At 40.3% G+C, this 19,279-nt stretch overlaps 3 protein-coding genes across 12 annotated transcripts in view; 2 read left to right on the forward strand and 1 right to left on the reverse strand.

Annotated features, from left to right (window-relative positions):
- Positions 1-7,278, forward strand: part of LOC116705377 (vinculin) — a 23,159-nt gene extending 15,881 nt beyond the window's left edge. For 4 of the 7 annotated variants that reach the window (XM_032541508.1, XM_032541509.1, XM_032541511.1 and 1 more), the window contains 7 exons: positions 38-340; positions 438-562; positions 1,472-1,657; positions 2,833-3,009; positions 6,187-6,390; positions 6,482-6,586; positions 6,890-7,278. In XM_032541508.1, the coding sequence (XP_032397399.1) occupies positions 38-340; positions 438-562; positions 1,472-1,657; positions 2,833-3,009; positions 6,187-6,390; positions 6,482-6,586; positions 6,890-7,036 (1,247 nt within the window). In that variant the 3' untranslated portion in view covers positions 7,037-7,278. The remainder of the gene's footprint in view (positions 1-37; positions 341-437; positions 563-1,471; positions 1,658-2,832; positions 3,010-6,186; positions 6,391-6,481; positions 6,587-6,889) is intronic. The other 3 variants (XM_032541512.1, XM_032541513.1, XM_032541514.1) reach the window with 1 other exon arrangement.
- Positions 7,279-9,526: 2,248 nt separating this feature from the next.
- Positions 9,527-14,024, reverse strand: ap3m1 (adaptor related protein complex 3 subunit mu 1). The gene is made up of 9 exons (XM_032541530.1): positions 13,926-14,024; positions 13,319-13,596; positions 12,617-12,788; positions 12,374-12,511; positions 11,792-11,877; positions 11,546-11,679; positions 11,055-11,262; positions 10,575-10,719; positions 9,527-10,472 (listed from the first exon to the last, which is right to left on the reverse strand). Exons 2-9 carry the CDS (start codon positions 13,589-13,591, stop codon positions 10,372-10,374), a joined length of 1,257 nt encoding a protein of 418 aa, XP_032397421.1. The 5' UTR covers positions 13,592-13,596; positions 13,926-14,024; the 3' UTR covers positions 9,527-10,371.
- A 1,662-nt stretch (positions 14,025-15,686) lies between these two features.
- The window catches only part of adka (adenosine kinase a), a 7,834-nt gene continuing 4,241 nt past the window's right edge, over positions 15,687-19,279 (forward strand). For 2 of the 4 annotated variants that reach the window (XM_032541531.1, XM_032541532.1), the window contains exons 1-2: positions 15,687-15,901; positions 18,054-18,128. In XM_032541531.1, the coding sequence (XP_032397422.1) occupies positions 15,810-15,901; positions 18,054-18,128 (167 nt within the window). In that variant the 5' untranslated portion in view covers positions 15,687-15,809. Of the gene's footprint in view, positions 15,902-16,662; positions 16,847-18,053; positions 18,129-19,279 lie in introns of those variants that run through there. The other 2 variants (XM_032541533.1, XM_032541534.1) reach the window with 2 other exon arrangements.

The raw sequence follows: 19,279 nt of genomic DNA on the forward strand, positions 1-19,279 counted from the left end.
TGTGTGTGTGTGTGTGTGTGTGTGTGTGTGTCCTTAGGTCTGGTGGACGAGGCCATCGACACCAAATCTCTGTTAGATGCTTCTGAGGAGGCTATAAAAAAAGACATCGACAAGTGCCGAGTTGCCATGGCGAATGTTCAGCCCCAAATGCTTGTTGCTGGGGCAACAAGCATAGCAAGACGAGCTAATCGAGTCCTGTTGGTGGCTAAGCGGGAGGTGGAGAACTCTGAAGATCCACGGTTCAGAGACACAGTGAAACACGCGTCAGACGTCCTCTCCCACACCATCTCACCAATGGTGATGGATGCTAAAGCTGTGGCTGGGAACATACAAGATAAAGGTACAAGAATACACTATGCAAACACATATTAGTGAGACTGTATGACAGGTTTATTCACTTTATTGTCTCTCTTTATGTTCCACCTTCTCCTTCACAGCTCTGCAAAAGGCCTATTTGGACTCGTGTCTGAGGATCCTGGCTGCAGTTGGAAAAGTTAGAGAAGCCTTCCAACCTCAGGAGCCTGACTTTCCTCCTCCTCCTCCTGACCTGGACCAACTTCATGTATGACCATTCAAACACATATTTCATATTATCTGCAGTAAACCTTCCTACCACCACTTACTAAAAATGAATGCATTAATACAGACAGGGAAAGTAATTCTTCATCAACTTTGGTAGCAGTGACCTTTATCTGCCAACTGCTCCAGTGAATCTGTTCAGTGTCCCACAGCAGAAAACTGGTTAGACGGGGCCCTCACATGTAATTCTAAATGTGAAGCTGGGTGTTGCAAAGCGCATACTCACTTAAATTCTTATGGATGAAGGTTAAGACTGAATAAAATGTAAACAAATAGGTCATCTCCAGGCCTGATTTACCAAGTAACAAACATCCTTTAAAGGCCCTGAATACCTCTCAATCAGCTTCTTACTGTGAGTAATTGGGTCTCACATGAATGCCATATTTTCTGCTAAATTAAGCAGTTAAGCAAATTAACAGTTTGGGTCATTTTACTGTAAGTCTAAAAATATGTCTACATGTAAGCAATCAGACGTATTGTAAAAAAGGCAATATTGGGACAAACATAGTCTAGGAGATTATAATAAAACCAAATTGGTATTACATGTTTAAAGAGTAACTTAACTACTAGAAATTGTATCTTGCTGACTTCCAGTGATTTATTGGCTCACCCTGCTGCAGTAATGTACTGTTGTACTCCAGGACCTCATGACCTCACTGTTGTTGTTTTTAAAAAAGCAAAAGAGCACATTTGCATGTTGGTCAGAGGTGAAACATTCCTAAAACCTTCAACCAGAGGGGGCAGCAAACTCTGCTTTTACTCTTTAAAGTGTGTGGATGTGTAATGTCTTTATTATGATGCAACCACTGGATGGTGCAAGTTCACGTCCCCCTTTGTTCCTGATCTACATATGTATCGGTAAGATATGAGTGTCTATATGTGTATTTTCCAGGTTAGTGATGAGCAGGCACCACCCAAGCCCCCCCTGCCAGAGGGTGAGGTGCCCCCGCCTCGGCCCCCTCCTCCAGAGGAGAAGGATGAGGAGTTCCCGGAGCAGAAGGCCGGAGAGGTGCTCAGCGAACCCATGATGGTGGCAGCCAGGCAGCTGCACGATGAGGCACGCAAGTGGTCAAGCAAGGTCAGTTCACACAATCACAGAAATCTACAGTTTACATATCCACCCCATCAAATGCATTTTCAAAATCAATATCATACATACATTTCTAAGCTATCTGGTTAGTGATATTCCTATGTCATGTTAACAGACATGACTTCAGGGAGTTTTCTTTTTTTCTGTTGGCTATGATGCACTTGTCCGATGATGAAGTGCCTTCTCATTCTGTGAATAACCTGAAATCAAGTTTTTCCTATAATCACGTTGATGATGGAATGTGGAGATCAGCGGCTCAAATCCAATTTCAGTGGGAAAAGTGGAAACTGTCATCTGTTCAAGGTGTTGGCATTTAAGGTTGTTAATGGCTTCCACATACACACTTACATGCACAAAGTAAATATAACAAAAATAGTAATTTGTTGAGGGTCAATCCTTCCTCGAGAGATCAAGTACATTAAATATATGCAGTAGACTTTGTATTCTTTGCACTCTTATCCCTATTGGGGTCTTTGTTCAATATGTGTGTCCAATTGTTTTTGTGTAGAGAAACTGTGTGAATAACCCCTTATTATCTTTGTAAAGCTCGTAACCGTTTTCCCCTCTATAGCTTTCCTGACAACATCTGTTTAATGATATGCATCAGAGGTGTCTTTGGAAATCAGGCACAAAATATTTCTAATCTTTTATGGCATTGCGCCACACTCAGTTTCCCAGCACACCACTATACTCCTAAATACACCAGAAGGATTCCATCCACTGGATTTGGCTACAGTTGTGCTATAGTATGATTTTGCAAATGCTTTACAAACTGTCAACTCAGCCACTGCCTTAGAGTAAGGCATGTCATCCACCTGCTACCTGCCCAAACCAGCTCCTCTTTCATTTTTTTCCCTATCTTTGCTTGTGCGTGCAGTTTCACCTCTCCTCTCCCTGCCTCTTCATAGTGCTTGTATTCGCTCCTCTTCCCTCCTATACATCTCCAGTCCTCTGTTCTTCCATCCAGTGCCTCTCATACTGTACTAAATGCTTCCTTTTCCCATGCTTCCCTCCCCCCTGCCATCCCTGGCTTCCTTCGTCCCCTTCTTCTCCATATTCCTTCTTTTTCCCACCTCCTTCTCCCTCCTTCTTTGCCTCCCTCCCTTTCCTTCCCATCCCAATTGATCCACCAACCACCACCAATCCCCCCCACGCCCGCCAAGCCTGAGGATGAGGAGGCAGTAGAAGAGAGAGAGGTAGATGATGAAGATGAGTTTACTGATGGTGAGGATGACTATGAGCCAGAACTGCTGATGATGCCCTCCAACCAGCCTGTCAATCAACCCATTCTGGCAGCTGCCCAGTCTCTCCACCAGGAGGCGCGCAAGTGGTCCAGCAAGGTCTGCGCACGCACATGCACATGAGTGCACACACAACCAGATGTGGGTCAGTTTGGCATTTGTAATAGTCTCCCAGAGTTTTGAGCTGCTGAGTGGATCCTACAGCTGTTTGACCCCACATAAATAGGCATCCACACATGCAAACATATACATGCAGCACACAAGGAAAGCACTGCAGGACAAAGGAACATCCTTTGGAGTACTAGCCATGGTACTAGCTGACAGTCACTGTGGCTGTGCAAACGATGAGCTCTGCATCTGCCACTACCATGGAAACTTCCAACCAGCTTCAGCTGTTGTTGCAACACACTCAGGCATGGTTGACACACGGTTCTGCTCACGCCACGCTAACATTGTACTATATTGTACTATTATCAATCAATCAATCAATCAATCAATCAATTTCATCATCATTTATTTGTCACATGAAACCATATAAGGCAGGGGTCTTCAACGTTTTCCAGGCCATGGACCCCCAAACTGATGGCGAGATGGAGCGGGGACGCCCTAATTATATATATTGTATAAAATTGTGTTATATCAAACTGGTCCTATAGTGCCATGTGTGCATTGATGACTGAAAGACATCTTCTGCCTCCATTTATCTGTTTACTACAGTGTGTTGAATTCATGTTAATGTGTATTTAAAGACATTTCAATTAGTGGAAAAAATTGCAGGGGGGTGGGGGGAATATAAAAAAAAGTCTAATCAACCAAAACTTTCGCGACCCCCATGCAGTACCTCCGCGGACCCCCTAGGGGTCGCGGACCCCCTGTTGAAGACCCCTGATATAAGGTATAGGTCCAGTGAAATGTGATCCTTATGTGTGTGTAATCTTTCTTCTAGGGAGGGTAGAGCACTGCCTATTGAATGTTTAGCCAAACTAACCACTCTTTGCAGGACCTTGGAGTCTAGTTGACAGTGATGTTCCCTGTCAGGATGCTCTTAATGTTGCAGGAGTAAAAATTCCTCAGTATTTGAGTGGATACCTGGAATTTCCTCAGGCGTCTAAGGTGAAACAATCTCTGCCTTGCCTTTCTCACCAATGAGTCAGTATGTACTGCCCTCAGTGATGTGAACACCAAGATACCTAAAGCTTTCCTACTTTTCAACAAAGACCTGTTGATATTAGGGGAGGCTTAGTTCCTTCCCTGATTCTTTCCAAAGTCCACTTTGATCTCTTTAGTCTAGCTGACATTCATACGCAGGTTGTTATCCTGACACTGGAGGGTCCTGTATTTCTTTAAGGTAGGCCTTTTTTCTTGTTGTCTGTAATCTGACCCACTACTACATCAAACCTGATGATGGCATTGGAGTTGTGTGTTTTACAAGGAGTACTGCAGGGGACTCAAAATGCAGCCCTGGGGTGCTCCGGTATTAAGGCTGAGGGTGGAAGAGGTGTGTCTGCCCACTCTCACCACCTGGGGTCTGTCAAGTCAAGGATGTTTGCTATGGCATGCCATGGCATCTTCTGTTGATTGGTTGGAATGAATGGATGAATCAAGAAAATAATATAAATCCATAATTGAAACAAGCAGTAATTTGAGAGGTGACCAGAGGATCCCAAACTCTCCAAATCGGCAACAAGAAAGCAGCAGTTAGAAGTACAAACCTTTAGAGCTGTAAAATAAAAAAGGCTGACAACAGTTAAAAACTTAGAATCCTGTGTCCTTTAAACATTTAAGTGAACATCTGTATTAACTTGGGTCAAAGTCCTTTTGGAGTCACAGAAACCAATAAGCAATTTGACAATAATATATTTAAAATGTTCCATTCGATAAATAGCTTATACATTGTCTTCGAATCAACATCTTTAATCTCTTCAACTAATAGCTGGAGGCAAAGGAGGGACTGTCACAGTTTTTCTCAATCCACTGCTCTCTTCCTCTTTTAGATCTAAATTATATTCAAACAAACAAAACACGATAACAAACCAGGGCTCTTCCAAAAATATTATCCAGAAATTGATTGTCAGCGTCAGTTCAGGCAGGCCAAGTAGTCAAAACGCTGCTAACCGCTATTGGCCAACAACACAGTTGCATCAGCTGAGCTGCAACAGCCGATCTGCATCAGCGCATCAGCTGGTCAACTCCCCTCTCTGCTGAATGGCTACACTCAAACAGGGCGCCCTACTTAAAGCTGCTTTAGTTTGCTCCTAACTGCTTGCTGCTCCGGTCTATGCTACTCACAACGCATACCCTGTATAACGACGTTTGATTCTATGTCGTTGTTGCTGCTCTGTTCATATGGGAGAATAGCTCTCCCAGTCTTAAACTGTGTGAGCGTCTCCTGACTTTTTACTCGTTCATGGTGTTCATGAAAGGTCAGGGGACTCCTCTGAACAGAGCCATACAGCCAAATAGAATTCGTAATTTATACAATAAAATTTCCTAAAGCATTTTTATTGTCTGTGTTGTTCTTGATTTTGATGGACCTGACAGAATTGGTAAAGGTTGAGGAATGTTGGAATGGAGAGTTTATTTGTAGCACCACCTGGCTTCACAAGTCCCTTCATTATGTTTATAATTAGTAAAGTGGTTAAAAGGAGGAGCCGGAACTCTGTCTTGCTGTTACCGCTGTTGTCAGCCAGCTGTTATTTGGCCAACCTGTGAAGCAAAGGATGACAGTTTCCCAAAGACTTTTGGGTGATGTAGTTTTGACGTTAGACTGCCTGTTTACCGAATATGATCACCAGCTTTCATTGCTTCTTAGCTTTAGGGTGTGTGATCGCTCCAACACTGTGAACATCACCTCATGGGTATTAACCTCACGTTGACTGTGATGTTAAGGGAGACGGTGAGGACCGCAACGCTGTTTCCCTTCAACACTACGGATATAAATTTGAGAATAATCTTAATCTATGAGGGTTGAAGACTATGTACAATCTTGCACTGACACTGCATGCAGCTTTCCACTTGTAAATGTAGTGCCTGTTTGGCTTTTGTCATTTTTGTCAAACTCATTCATACAAAGCACCAGTATTCATTTACTGTTTGATAACACAATTTTCAGTATCCTGCAATCCTAAGATTATCAGAAAAATGTGTGGAAACATGACTTACACTAGATGTTTCTATTGCTTTCTCATCTTCTCTTATCCAAAGCCATACTCCTCTCCAGTATCCTGCTCACAGCTCTTACTGCTTCCTCTTCTACCCTCTCTCCGCTCTTTGCAGGGTAACGATATCATAGCAGCAGCCAAGCGGATGGCTCTGCTAATGGCAGAAATGTCTCGGCTGGTGCGTGGTGGAAGCGGAAACAAGCGTGCACTTATTCAGTGTGCTAAGGACATCGCCAAGGCCTCAGATGAGGTGACGAGACTGGCTAAAGAAGTGGCCAAGCAGTGCACTGACAGACGCATCAGAACTAACCTGCTGCAGGTAAGGACATACTCATATAGACACAAGCTGAAAAACCCTTGTCCTTCTGTCTTTTACAGAAAATAAATGACATGTTTTTCTCTTTCCAAAGGTGTGTGAACGAATCCCTACCATCAGTACTCAGCTGAAGATCCTCTCTACTGTCAAAGCCACCATGCTGGGACGGACAAACATTAGTGAAGAGGAGTCAGAGCAGGTAAACTCCCAAAATTGCACATGATATCGAGTACCACTTCAAATATTTAAATAGTGATAGATGAATGTAACTGAATGAAACTGAATTTTAAAATGAGCCCAAGTCAATCAGAGACTGGCCCAGCATGTCTAAAAGTTCATCCTTTTGTAACAGTACAAAATAGAAATACTAGTACAGTACAAGTACAGTCTCAAGTACATTTACTCAAGTATTGTGAGTAAATGTCTTCTCTCTGATAATTTGTCTCATTTTGTCCTATTTCTGGTTTTATTTATTTTTTTATCCAACTGTTTTCCTGACCAGGCCACAGATATGTTGGTCCATAACGCCCAGAATCTGATGCAGTCAGTGAAGGAGACCGTAAGAGAAGCAGAAGCAGCCTCCATCAAGATCCGCACTGATGCCGGATGCACCCTTCGCTGGGTGCGCAAAACCCCCTGGTACCAATAAACAAACCTGGTCACTGAAAACGTAACACTTTTAACGTGGCAACGACAGCACACACCTCCAGTCATGAATGGATTACCAGCTACAAAGACACAAAAAACTGCAAAGAAACATAAAATAACTACAAAAAGGGGCAAAACAACAACAAAAAGACACAAAATGACCACAAAGAGACACAAAACAACTACAAAATGACACAGAATGACTAGTAAGAGACACTAAACAAGCACTAAGAGACATTAAAAAGACACAAGACTACAAAGAGATAAGTGTAACCACTACAAAAAGATGCAAAAAAAGACAGAAGCATCTCAAAGTCTGTATCTGGTTCCTATGTAGTAGAGGTGGTGTGGGTCCTTTTGCATGTCTGTGCAGGAACCCATTGTCTTGTAATCCATCCATGCCTTGAGTAAACGTAGCAATGTGCACACTCATCATGAGTATACGTGCACTTCTTAAAAGAGGAAACTGATGGTGATGTGGTGCTTACCAGTAACCATTAGATTTGGTACCAAGCAGGTTTCATTTATTGGAGTGAGTTCAGCTTTGCTATCCAGTTCTCTTTATCTGTAACTGTGGAATCACGTAGGCTAATCCGAGACAGTTTATAATATATATTTTTGGTATGTTGTGTTACAAGAGTTTATCCAAATCCCAGGTATATATTTTTTGCATGACATTTTTTTCTATTTTCTAAAGGCAAATTATGACATTAAGATACTTATCTCCTAGAGGGTTTACTCTTACTCTTATTAATTGTTTTCAGTGAGTTTCTTATTGTCAATTGTACATACAGTAATTATTTGTTTAATGGACAACACTCAGCTATGACCTTTATACACTAAGTTAGACACTGAAGTGTAAAGTCTTGTGTGAGCTGATGAGCTCTCCTCATGTTTACTTTTAGTAATAACACGGTTCTTAACTGAAGATCTATGAATTCAAAGGTGATACAACATCACTGCTGTCCGGTGATGTTCATACTTGAATAACTAAAAGGTCTTCTGAATTAAAAGTGTTATGATTTGTAGGCAAATTATACAGCTTCAAAAGTGATTGTATAATTTTTAAAAAAATGTATGGTTGTCAATATGTATTACCTTGATTGCAGGAAGGTTGATACCTAATAGATAAGAGACAATTGAAGTACAATTGACAGAAATGTAAGGCGAGATGAGATGTGTTGTTATTGCTGTTTTGAGTTCTTTGTTTTAAATATATTCAACTTGAACAGTGAACAATGCCAAAGGATTTGTTTTAAATTATTGTAAGCCTCATCTTAACACTTAAAATCCAGGTTGTAACAAACGAGGCAGACCATTTCTTTAGAGATGCTTTTTGAGGTCTGTTATTTTTTTAGCAAAAAAAAAAAAAGAAGAGAGAGAATGTTTTCTCTTTTTTTCACTAATTGTAGTGCTTTGTTTCTACACTCTGTAACAGTTGAACTGTTTGGATGTTTTATTCAAAGTGTATCAAAACCAAATTATTTCAGACAGCCATTCAACTATTCAACTTCCTGCTTTTAGACTTTTCTCAATGTGTAAACTAAGTAGTCCATGCGCTGAAGCATCATCCTAACACAGATTTTCTAGAAGACCCAGGTGGTTTGAGAACAAAAACAAACCTTGTATGTGATATATCAGGCATTAATGCCAGTAGGTGTTAGTGTGGGTGTAGCTGTTTTTGTCTGGAATAATTACACAGCAGTTCAACAACAAATGATTGGTAACTCAATATTAAATGCAATCAGATCACTGAATACATACTTTCATTCCCTAAACAGTATTTCATCAAGTTTTATTATACATTTATGGCTGGGCAAATGTGACTATTAAATAGAGAATCTGTATGTGTGTGTGTATGCGTGAACCCTCCTCACTTAATCAGTATTAGTGAGCCGTCCCCATGGGGGTTAGGGACAGAGCTCTGAAAGGTAATTGCATTTTCATCTTTATTTGGGCCTACCAAGCATGTAGCAGTCACTGACCCCTCACTGAGAGTGACAGGGTGTACTTCTTTGTGTACTTGTGTTCATTCACACCCTGAATGTATTCTGATAGCTTCTTGTCCTGCCAACACATCAGCTGTGCCTTGGAAGAATAAAAGACTAAAATAATGATGACTGGAGTCTGCCTTTTAATTCCCTTTCATAAGTCACATGTACCACAACATAAAATCAGTGAGTGTTGTGGGGAAGTAAGACTTAACTATCTGAGTAGAGTCATGAATCCAGAGAATAGCGACTTGAGTCTGAGTCCAGGACTCAAGTACTCCATTACTGCCATTCGTTAACATGCTCAATATGACAATGCTAGCATGCTGAAGTTGATGTTTACTATGGTTGAAGCATGTTTATCAACTTTGTTTAGTGTGTTAGCATACTAACATTTGCTAATTAGCACTGAATGCATTGTAAAGCTGAGGCTCATTCACTTAGTGAACCAAAACTAGCCATACTGCTAGCATGGCTAAAAGAGCACAAAAGCACATGACTTTTTAAAGCTTTTATAAGACATATTACACACTGGAATACAGATTCAACTTCTTAAGGAGCTTTAAGTAGTATTTTATATGTGGACAATTGAGTAAAGCAGTTGCATTCAAGATTATGTGAGGATTTTGTAGATTTCCGTGAGTTCCTTTTTACACAACTGTGTATAGGCCCTGATGATAGTTCTCCCTAAGTCAAACAATGTATCTCAGATGTAAAGATATATTTTGGAAAAAAATTAACTTCCACTCAGGTCTCAAAAACATGCAGTTTGTGCTGTAGTGTGCTATACAAAACCCCTTTACCTACCCAAAGGCCTCATTAAAGTGTGAATGTGTGTAAGAAATACCTGCACTATATATATATATGTGTGTGTGTGTGTGTGTGTGTGTGTGTTATAAATATAAAACTTGCAACCTTATATTCAGTAAAAACATTTTGAAGGCATGGTTGCTTACTTTTAGGCAACATGCAAGATGGAGGTGTGTTAAAATGTGAGTGTTCTCAAACAGAAATTTTTCCCTCAGGCCACACTCAGAAAGTGTTAAAAGAAAAGAAGAAAAGAGAAAATTCCAAAATGAAAGGGGGAATGATCCATATAGTGCAGCACATTTAAACTGGATAGAAACTAGAAGCACTTCAACAAGGTCACATTGATTATTAGGGCTTCCCTTTACAGGCCACAAATACCATTTAGTCATATATATATGTAATGCCGAAGACATAATAAATAACTCTTCATTAATAACAATGAGCCAGAGGATATGTAAGACATATTGGAGTTGATTGTCTTGCCTCCTATTTGGCACATTGGATTGTTGACCATTGTCCTCTGACATGTCATAACTCAGGTCCGCACTTGGAAATTCCCTGCTTTAGTCAGATATTTGACCCCTTTAAACGGCTTGTATTTCTCTCCATACATGTCAAGCCGACTGACCTTGAGACCTGTACGGAGGGGAAAGAAGTATATTGAGCAATGACTGAAAATGCACTTTAAACTTGGCCCAGTTAAAAGACTAAGAGTGCTTGTAGCAAAGCATGGAGTACCTGATATGGCCAACTGTTGAATCTTCAAGTCAATGTTGAGTGATGGGTTATCTTCAGGTTTGGGGGCTCCTGCCTGCAGACTCAGACTGCCTCTTAAGTTAGGAAGCTTCTGGGGGTTCAGTTTCCCAATGTCCCAAACCAACACCTATCAAAACAGAAACATGCTTCGAATAAGGACAATAAAACAAAATGCTCTTTGTTTTGAGGTTTATTTTCGTCATTATAGAGTCTGACACTGTAGAGCTACAAACAATCTGTCTTGCATGTCTAAAAAAATGTTTTAAATGGTAGTTTTAATGTTACTCTGGCTATCAATTTAGCATCTACGAGGTAGGCAAGTAAGATGTAAGCAGCTTTGCAATATGGCATTGCATAAGATCGACAAAAACTGATCAGTTTGCTCGACATGGATTGGATAAAGAGGTCCACATTCTACTAACTGTATCACTGCTGAGGATGGCCTTGTAAACAGTTGGTTACCTTGGTAGCAAGGTCGTAGGTGTAGTTTCCCTGTGTGGGTGTGAGATTGGCACTGAGCACAGCTTTAGGCATGTGGATAGTGACCATCAAGGCCTCCACTGTCTTCCCCATGGTCTGCTTGGGTCCAATTGTGATGTCCAGGCGACCACAAGGTCCCATCTCAAAGAAAGAGATGCTCTGCTTCACGTACACTGGAATGGCCACGAGACTGAGGAAGGACAAAGAAGGAATTGACCATGACGACAATAAACAGTTAGGTTCAGTAGGCACTCAGCAACCAGCTTGTGTTTACAAGTGAACACAGTAACAAGTGAATACTAAGTGCACAAATTAAACCAGAATTTCAATCTACTACTCCACACTGAAACCCAAAGAAAATAACACGACAAAGATTTGATTGCTACTAGAAGATGTTGATTACCAGATTATGTATTTACACAGGTTTCTGTATACAACTATACATAAGAAACCCAAGATGTGCCTATGCTTACTTTTGCGAGCTGACATGATAGTTCATGAGTGTGAAGTTTCCATCTGGCGGGATGAAAGAGAGGATGCGCTCTGACTCCCAGCGTTTAAACCGCACACATGGGTGGAAACTCACGTCATCGAAGAGACGAGGATTCTGTCATCAAAAACAACAAGGGTGGCGAGGGAATTTTACACTCAGACAGACACACGAGCAGACCATGAAAGCACATAAAGAAACACACAGGGCTGAGAGGAAATGAACCTACCATAAAGGACAGAGTCAGGTCAGGCATCCCAGAGAGCCTTACACAGGCTTCAATTACACCCTGGATCTCTGCAAATACTGTCGTACCTGAATTAGAAAGAATGAAGTGTGAACTTTTATGAAACATTGTTTAATCATTTACTCTAGTTTAGACATCTGGGAACTGTAAAAAAAAAGCTTTATGTGAATTTGGTTCATGTTGTTTTCTAAACACTGAAAAACAAGTTAGAGTATCATTTGCTTTGTTGAGAATACTTGTCTCTAGGCTACATTCTTTATTGACAAGTCAGATGCTGCACATTAGACTATCAGCCTATGCCTTTTTCAGCCAATCAGATCTTACATAAACAATGCCCTTCTGGCTCTTTGGTCAGAAGACTCCGGGGTTCCATGACAAGGTCTGTCTCTCTCTTATGAATGCAATAATAATATTAATAATAACAACAACAACAACTTTAACCTTCAATTAATCAGTGTTGTTGTGCATTATTTTATGTGTGCTTGAGTGATTGTAGATCATTTCCACAACACTGCCATAGATTTACTCTTCATCTATGGCAATCAAACGTGTACTTGTTTTTACCCGATTTGTCCAGAATGGCATCGATTTCCTCTATCACGTCAAAATATGCCTCATTATTAGTGTATTTAACACCAGCCCGCCTCCATGGAATATTGGACAATTGACCAGTTGGTAATGTATCTCCAACATTACTACCTCCTGCAAAACACAAATGAACAGCAAATACATAAATGTACACGTAAATATTGTCGATAAGTAGGCAGGCGGTACAGTTTAGACTGAGTCAGGGTGACTTCTGTTTACCTGTGAGCGTATTGACAACTGATCGCAGGATGGTGGGAGGCCTGATCATCTCTTTGAGGACGTTGGACTCTGTTGCTAGTGGAAAGCCGTTGTCCAGCATCTCCTCCAACAGCTCATACACGGTCACCACATTGTCCTTGATTACACTTTCTGAGCAATCTCCAAAGTAGTCCTGTTGACAAGACGACAAATGCAAAAAAAAAAGCTTGTTGAAGAAAATCTGACTGGATTTGTCAGTTGTCTTTACAAGCAGCACCCTTAGTCCTTTCCCATTAAGACCTTACATGAGTGCCAATTCCATACCTCACACTAACTGTTTACAGTAAGTAAGATATATACATGTTTTAGTATATTTCTGTAATGAGTGTACAAGAAATCAACATATTTTACTGTTGTATTAATGGGAAATTATCCAACAGTTGCAACCACAGATGTCAAACTGTAACTTTAGAGGACCACTTTAACTTCCCAGTGGAATAATCAACATGCTGTGGTTGTAAGTAGCTCCTCCATTTCCATTGTGGATTGCATTGTTGAGAAACAACAGCACACTCCACAAAATCAAGCGCTTTTTAAAAAGTGTTTTAGGAGAATACATCTAGACATCCTGCAATCTAATACAGGACAAGTGGAAACATAATCAAAGATGTCTGAGTTATAAATGTTGGTTAGCATGTATCAAAATGAACAGTTTAATCACACCTGAATTGTGTCTGCCACTCTGTGAAGGAACTCAATGACAAACAGTGGAGGGACTTCAGTCTGGATGACAGAGAGGAAGAAGAGCTTGTCCCTGTATATGGTGATGAGATAGTGGTGTGGGGTCTGCAGGACAGGGGGCACATTCTCTGGGTCCACTGCCTTCTCCTTCGCCTCGAAAAAGTAATCACACACACTCCGGCTGATGACACTCTTCCAGTGTTTCTCCAGGAAGATGTCTCCCGAGTGGTTAATCAGGAACAGACTGTGGATCATCTCAGCTGCAACAAAGAGATTATTGTAGTGACAGACAGAGAGAGGTTTTAAAAACTTACAACTCTTTATCAAGTATTTAATTGCGCCCAAAACAAAACAACGCAAAATTTAAATGTAAAGCAACGAGACTTGTTTATTTTATTTAACTACTGTTATTCTGTCAAACTAACTTCAACCTCAGGTAACTTAACCGACTGTCTAGCAAACTGATTGATAACTTCGGACATTATTGACCATCTGTTTATTAACGTTAAAAAAAATGAATGAATAAATAAATAAATCCCCTTAAAAGACGATGATGTGTACAAAGTTTTACAGATCGCTTAAAGTTTACCTGCTAACTCCGGTATATTGCAAGGATATGGTGCCAGTTTGGCAGTAACTGTCTGAGTTGCTGAAGAGACGCCTGCAGATCTATGCACACGTAAACACAACGTAGTCACGAGTACATATCTATAAATCAAATGAATAAGCCCCAAATACTATTAGTAAAGTATTTAAATCAATTTCAGACGGAGTAACTACAAACCAACTCTAGTGCCAACCTGATCGGTACTTTTAGAGCAAAGTATCGGACTTTTTAATCAGGCAGCCTTTGCGGGCAGCTGAACTGTTTTTGAGCGTTTGGGATTTTGTAGCCCTGAGTGTCGCCTTTCAGGTGTTTGTGCAGGTAAATAATCAATACATCCACGTAGATCAGAATCAGAATCAGAATCAGAATCAGCTTTATTCGCCAGGTATGAGGACACATACGAGGATTTGTCTTTGGAGCATCGTTACTCACACTGTGCTTACACAACATATCAACCAAACAGAAATATACACACTAATATATACACAATATATACATACTCTAAACAGAAACAATATAGAGGCTGAGTGCAATGAAGAGATCAACAATTATTTAAATGTGCGTAGGGCAAGGTACTGGGATAATAGTATTATGTTATTATATTACAATATGAACAGTATGAACAGTATGAACTGTGAACATTTCTGAATAAATAATAAAATAATTATAATATAATTGAGTATGGAGTGGGAATGATGAGTAATACTACGTAAGTGGAATAAGCTACAGTTGCTGTATAGACAGTGTTACAGTGTTATTGACCAGAACTGAACCAAACACTGTGGGTCAGAAGTCAGCTGTTCATCAGAGAGATGGCTTAATACTTAATAATAATACATCCATGGCGCAGGGCCTCAGAATACTCCACATTTATGGATTTATGAAGCAACAGCCAAATTTAAGTTCATCCAAAGCAGACCTCACACTTACGTGAGCACTTAAAATGTACCTTCATGCCAGGTTTCAGAGGTATAAAATGAAAAAAGATTTGATTTGATAACAAAACTGTAGTCTTGCATTGAGCAAAAAACATAGACTGTATATTTATTAACGGTCTATGGCAAAAACCAAAGTGAAACAAGTTGTCGAGTATTTCAACTTCATTTAGAAATACATTGCTGAATGATTCCTGCTACAATTTCAAAGTAAAATTATAACCATAAAAGCAGCAAAGAAGACAGTCACGGCATTAGACAGCCAATATGTGTATATTCAACTGGGGTTTTGTCTCCACTATTTCCTGTATTTGTTTTGTATTGTATTCTTTTTTTATTTTTCATATTTGTCTCTTTAACCGAGCTAAATACTCCACCATGTTCATTTGACCAGTTACTCCCTTGATCTTTCTGCTGTTTGGTGCTGGATTTGTGTACAGTGGGTTTTAGAGGTTTTGTTTTACAGTCAGCTGTCTTTATCTTTTGTTATGTTACTTTTAATTTCACGAACATTATATTTTCAATTAATATTTAGTAATTTTACTTGACGGTAGGCCTATTCATTTTTGAATCTATATTTTCTTAGTTGTATTGTAATGAACTAATGGTAATTCCAAAGATGCATCCTGTATGAGCTTGTTTAGATGTAAAACACTTTGTGCAAGTTAACACATGACCCACCAAAGTTTTATGATTGTATACTATGTAATAATATATTGTAGTCCGTATCACTAAAAAGTGGGCGTCCACGTTTCCAGCTAAAACTAAATGTAAGGCGTTTGATTGGTGGAGCTCCGTGAACGCGTCACACGCACGGCTGCCTGCGAAGCTTTACTGCGGAGAATAGACGTCCTTTTTTAATTCTGTTAGCAGCACGAGCACGGCCGCCTTTTTACACTGGTTGAGGTAATCGCAGCGTGTACTGTCAGCCATGGCTTCTGAAGAACCAAAAGCAAAGAAACAAAAACTTTCAGAGGAGGAGAAGACAGAGTCTCCGAGCAAAAAGACTCCAGCCAAACTAAGGTGACCAAAGAAAAAGAAGCTAACAAACTGCCTCTCAACGGTGCGAGGAGACACGTCTCTCCTGAGTTGTTTGAGTGCGCAAATCTTTGTTTCACAATGTAAGCATGCCCACATTACGAGTGCGTGCATAAAATGCAAGTGATGTTCTAAAAGTGGGTTTCTTTAAACTACTAAATGTCTGCTTGAACCACCATGGTGCGGAAATGAAGTCGGTCGTTATCAATAATGAGCCGGTGTAAAGTCCTCTGACGTGTAGCCTGTCTATTGTTAACGTTAGGTCAGGAGCGTGAAGACACTCCTGTTGTCTAAAAACGTCCTGGCAAGTGTGCCGTTATCTAATCTAAGTTTATCATGACCACCACCTGCCCCTGCATGTTTAAAAGCTGCAGAAAGAAATACTTGGACTGATCTCGACACTCCGTTCATTCAGTGCCAGGGGTGTGCTCCGCTGCTTGGTTTAGCAATGATTACTGCAGAGAAAGCTTACTGGGCTATCCCGTACAAGCTCCCAAACAATGAATTGCGAAGGATTCACGTGGTGTTTTGATGTTTTGATGTTTTTCACCCCAGAATAAAGCTGACTGGCACGGTGCATCAACTGAAATCTGCTTTTGTAATATTACGGTATCCTCATCGTCGGCTTCTCATGATGTAATATAGATTCAAAAGAGTTGAGTGGATTGTGCCTGGAGTCGGCAAGACAAGCCAATCACCGGACAGACGGACTGTCCTGGCCCTTCCTCCTCGAGATGCCTCCAATCAGTCAGTCCCGAGTAGGAGGAGCTGGGGTTGCAGGGGGAAATCGATCTACCCGCACACTGAGCTGAAATTGTGAAGTTTAAAAATCCTTAGCTATTTCTGAACCGATTTTAGGTTGCTCAACAAGTCTGTCAGTATCTAGCAGGTACACAGAGAGAGAGAGAGGGACATAATGTCGTCTGCAAGGTAAGACCACGTTGGCATAGAGAATTGATATAGGCAGACATGGGTTGTGGTTCAGTGTAATTGGCTGCACAAGCCCATTCATCTTCTGACTGCATATTGGCAGATGTACTGTAGGAAATGATATTAAGGGTGTGGCATCTTCTGTTTTTCCAGTGGAAAAAAAAAAAATTTGCTTATTACATCTCCTATTCTTTGTTTTATTTCAAAAGACATTCTTCCTCATTGCTTCTTTTTGCCTCATTCAACCTTGTCTTCAGGCGAGAGTAGTAGCACATGTTCATGTGGAGGTGGCATATGTCAGGTCGGGGACTGTGTTCAGAGTCTTGCTCCAGCTGGGGTTTTCCCCAGAAACACTGACAAAATTGTGGTCACATCAAGGACTAGCATTCAGGAGTGAAGATGAAACGAAGACAGCTCTGAGTTCACACATTATTAACATGAGGCTACCACAATCTCTTGGTGCTTGTGCAGTAGTACTAGATCATTCAGTTTTTCTTTATAGAAAAGCAAACGTTGCAGACTAACCGACTGGATGATGTGTGGTAACTGATGTGTATGTGTTGACACAAAGATAAGTGTACTGTTTGTTTGGCATCACGGGACTATGATTTGCTATGATTTGCTATGATATTCAAGCCCTGTGTTCGATTGTTTGCCCCAGGACAGAACAGATTGTACAAACAGAGACACATGCAGCCCACAGCTGTCCTGATGTTGCCTTGCTGGGAACAGCATAACATGGTTACATGCATGACTGACTTGGTCTCCACCGCCGCACCACCACATCCATATTCTTAGTAATGATTGTTGATGAGTCATGCATGTTTCCAAACTATCTCTCTCAGACATGCTATTTCTGCTTATCTGTCTGTGAAAGTGGAAGGTTTAAGTCATGTGATAAAGTCACATGGAAACAAAACTGTAGGTTTTGCAACAAAAAAATGGTCAACACTGGAATAAAAACCCAGCTCATTCAGTGGAGTGCCGAACATGATTTGCAAATTAAACATATTTTTTTTAAACACTGTGCTGAAAGGATGGCTATTTGCTCTTTAAAACAGCTATAAAGCTACAGTTAATATTAAAAAAAAATACGTACTACTGTTACATAGAGATTAAAAAAGAAGATAGTGCTGCTCCATGCTGTCATGTTAAAGCCAAGCCAGGTAGAGCTTTTTTGTTTTAACGATTTGTCTTTATGTTTCAGCCCTAATTCGCTCTTTGGGATGGGAAATCCTCTACTGGACATCTCTGCTGTAGTGGACAAAGACTTCTTAGACAAGTAGGTTAAAGCCATGAAATAAGATTTTTGTGACCTAAAGAAAGTGCTTTCATCAGCTTGTTATGGTGCTAGATTCCTTAAGAATGTTAAAGGCAAATAAATAACAGATATCTGGATTCTTTTTTTATTCCAATGTAAAATTAATTCTTGTTGTGGAGCCATTTCTTTAGCCTATGTAAAATCTCCATAGAGCTCAGTCACACTTTTGTTAAGTGAAATATAGATGTTCTGTGCCAGTGATGACACTCAACTGACAGGCTGACCATAAGATAAAGCGTTTCTATGATGTCATTTGATCGATGGAGATACTAGATAAATAGTAGAGATGTCCGATACAATTGTTTTTGCTTCCGGAACTTGCCTTTTAGGCAGCATTGGGATCTGAACATCTCTAATTAAGATTATACGAGAAAGCGGAGCACAGGAAACTGGCAAGCTGACTGATCAGCATCAGCAGAGCTGTATGCCTAACAGATGTTTTACTTTGATGTCTCCTGAACAGAGACAGTGTATCATTACATAACAGTGAGGTGATACTTATTGTACTTTCCTAGCAAAAACGAGCAATTAATCCTTTTCCCTGTTTTGTCATCATGTTCACAATTTTATTGTTTATCAATGTGGTGTTTATTTGTGTAGGAAAAGTACATTAGCTAAGTCTTAAAAGCAGTCAGCAGAGTATAAAAAAATCACTGTGTGACTCAACTATCCACCTTTTTAAGTTGAAGTCTAAGGTTATGGGGTTCCTGCAAAAGCCATAATAAATAAAATATTTGTGCTTATTTATTTACTTACTTGCTTACTTATTCTTTTATTTATTTACTGTGTAGTGGAAACCTACACAGTGAAAGCAGCGGTTTTCTGGTCTGTCCAAGCTCTGTCACACTAGTTGACCAGGGCAAAGGGCTCCTTTGAGTTCCAGCTCACAGTCCACTCTCAAACCCCTTGCGTAAACTCCAGGATTAGTGCTAAACCAACCAACCACAGCTCTAATTCAGTCCCATAGAATAAAGCAGGTCTAAAGCTGCAATTTAAGCCCCAACCTACCTTTTGTGTTTCGAGGAAACTAACAAAAGCACATGCACAGTTTCTCAAAGCCTCTACTTATGACTTAATGATTTCATTCTTTACATTTTCATCACCAACTTACA

Source organism: Etheostoma spectabile, chromosome 17 (genome assembly GCF_008692095.1).
Source record: "Etheostoma spectabile isolate EspeVRDwgs_2016 chromosome 17, UIUC_Espe_1.0, whole genome shotgun sequence".
In the NCBI taxonomy this organism is placed as follows: domain Eukaryota; kingdom Metazoa; phylum Chordata; class Actinopteri; order Perciformes; family Percidae; genus Etheostoma; species Etheostoma spectabile.

What these genes read in the sequence shown, in the direction of transcription:
- ap3m1 (XM_032541530.1), bottom strand. Translation starts at nt 13,591, where the DNA reads ATGATCCACAGTCTGTTCCTGATTAACCACTCGGGAGACATCTTCCTG. An exon ending in GAGTGGCAGACACAATTCAG is followed by an intron (nt 12,789 to 13,318) that starts GTGTGATTAAAC and finishes TCTTGTCAACAG; the next exon opens with GACTACTTTGGAGATTGCTC. An exon ending in TATCATGTCAGCTCGCAAAA is followed by an intron (nt 11,263 to 11,545) that starts GTAAGCATAGGC and finishes GTCCTTCCTCAG; the next exon opens with TCTCGTGGCCATTCCAGTGT.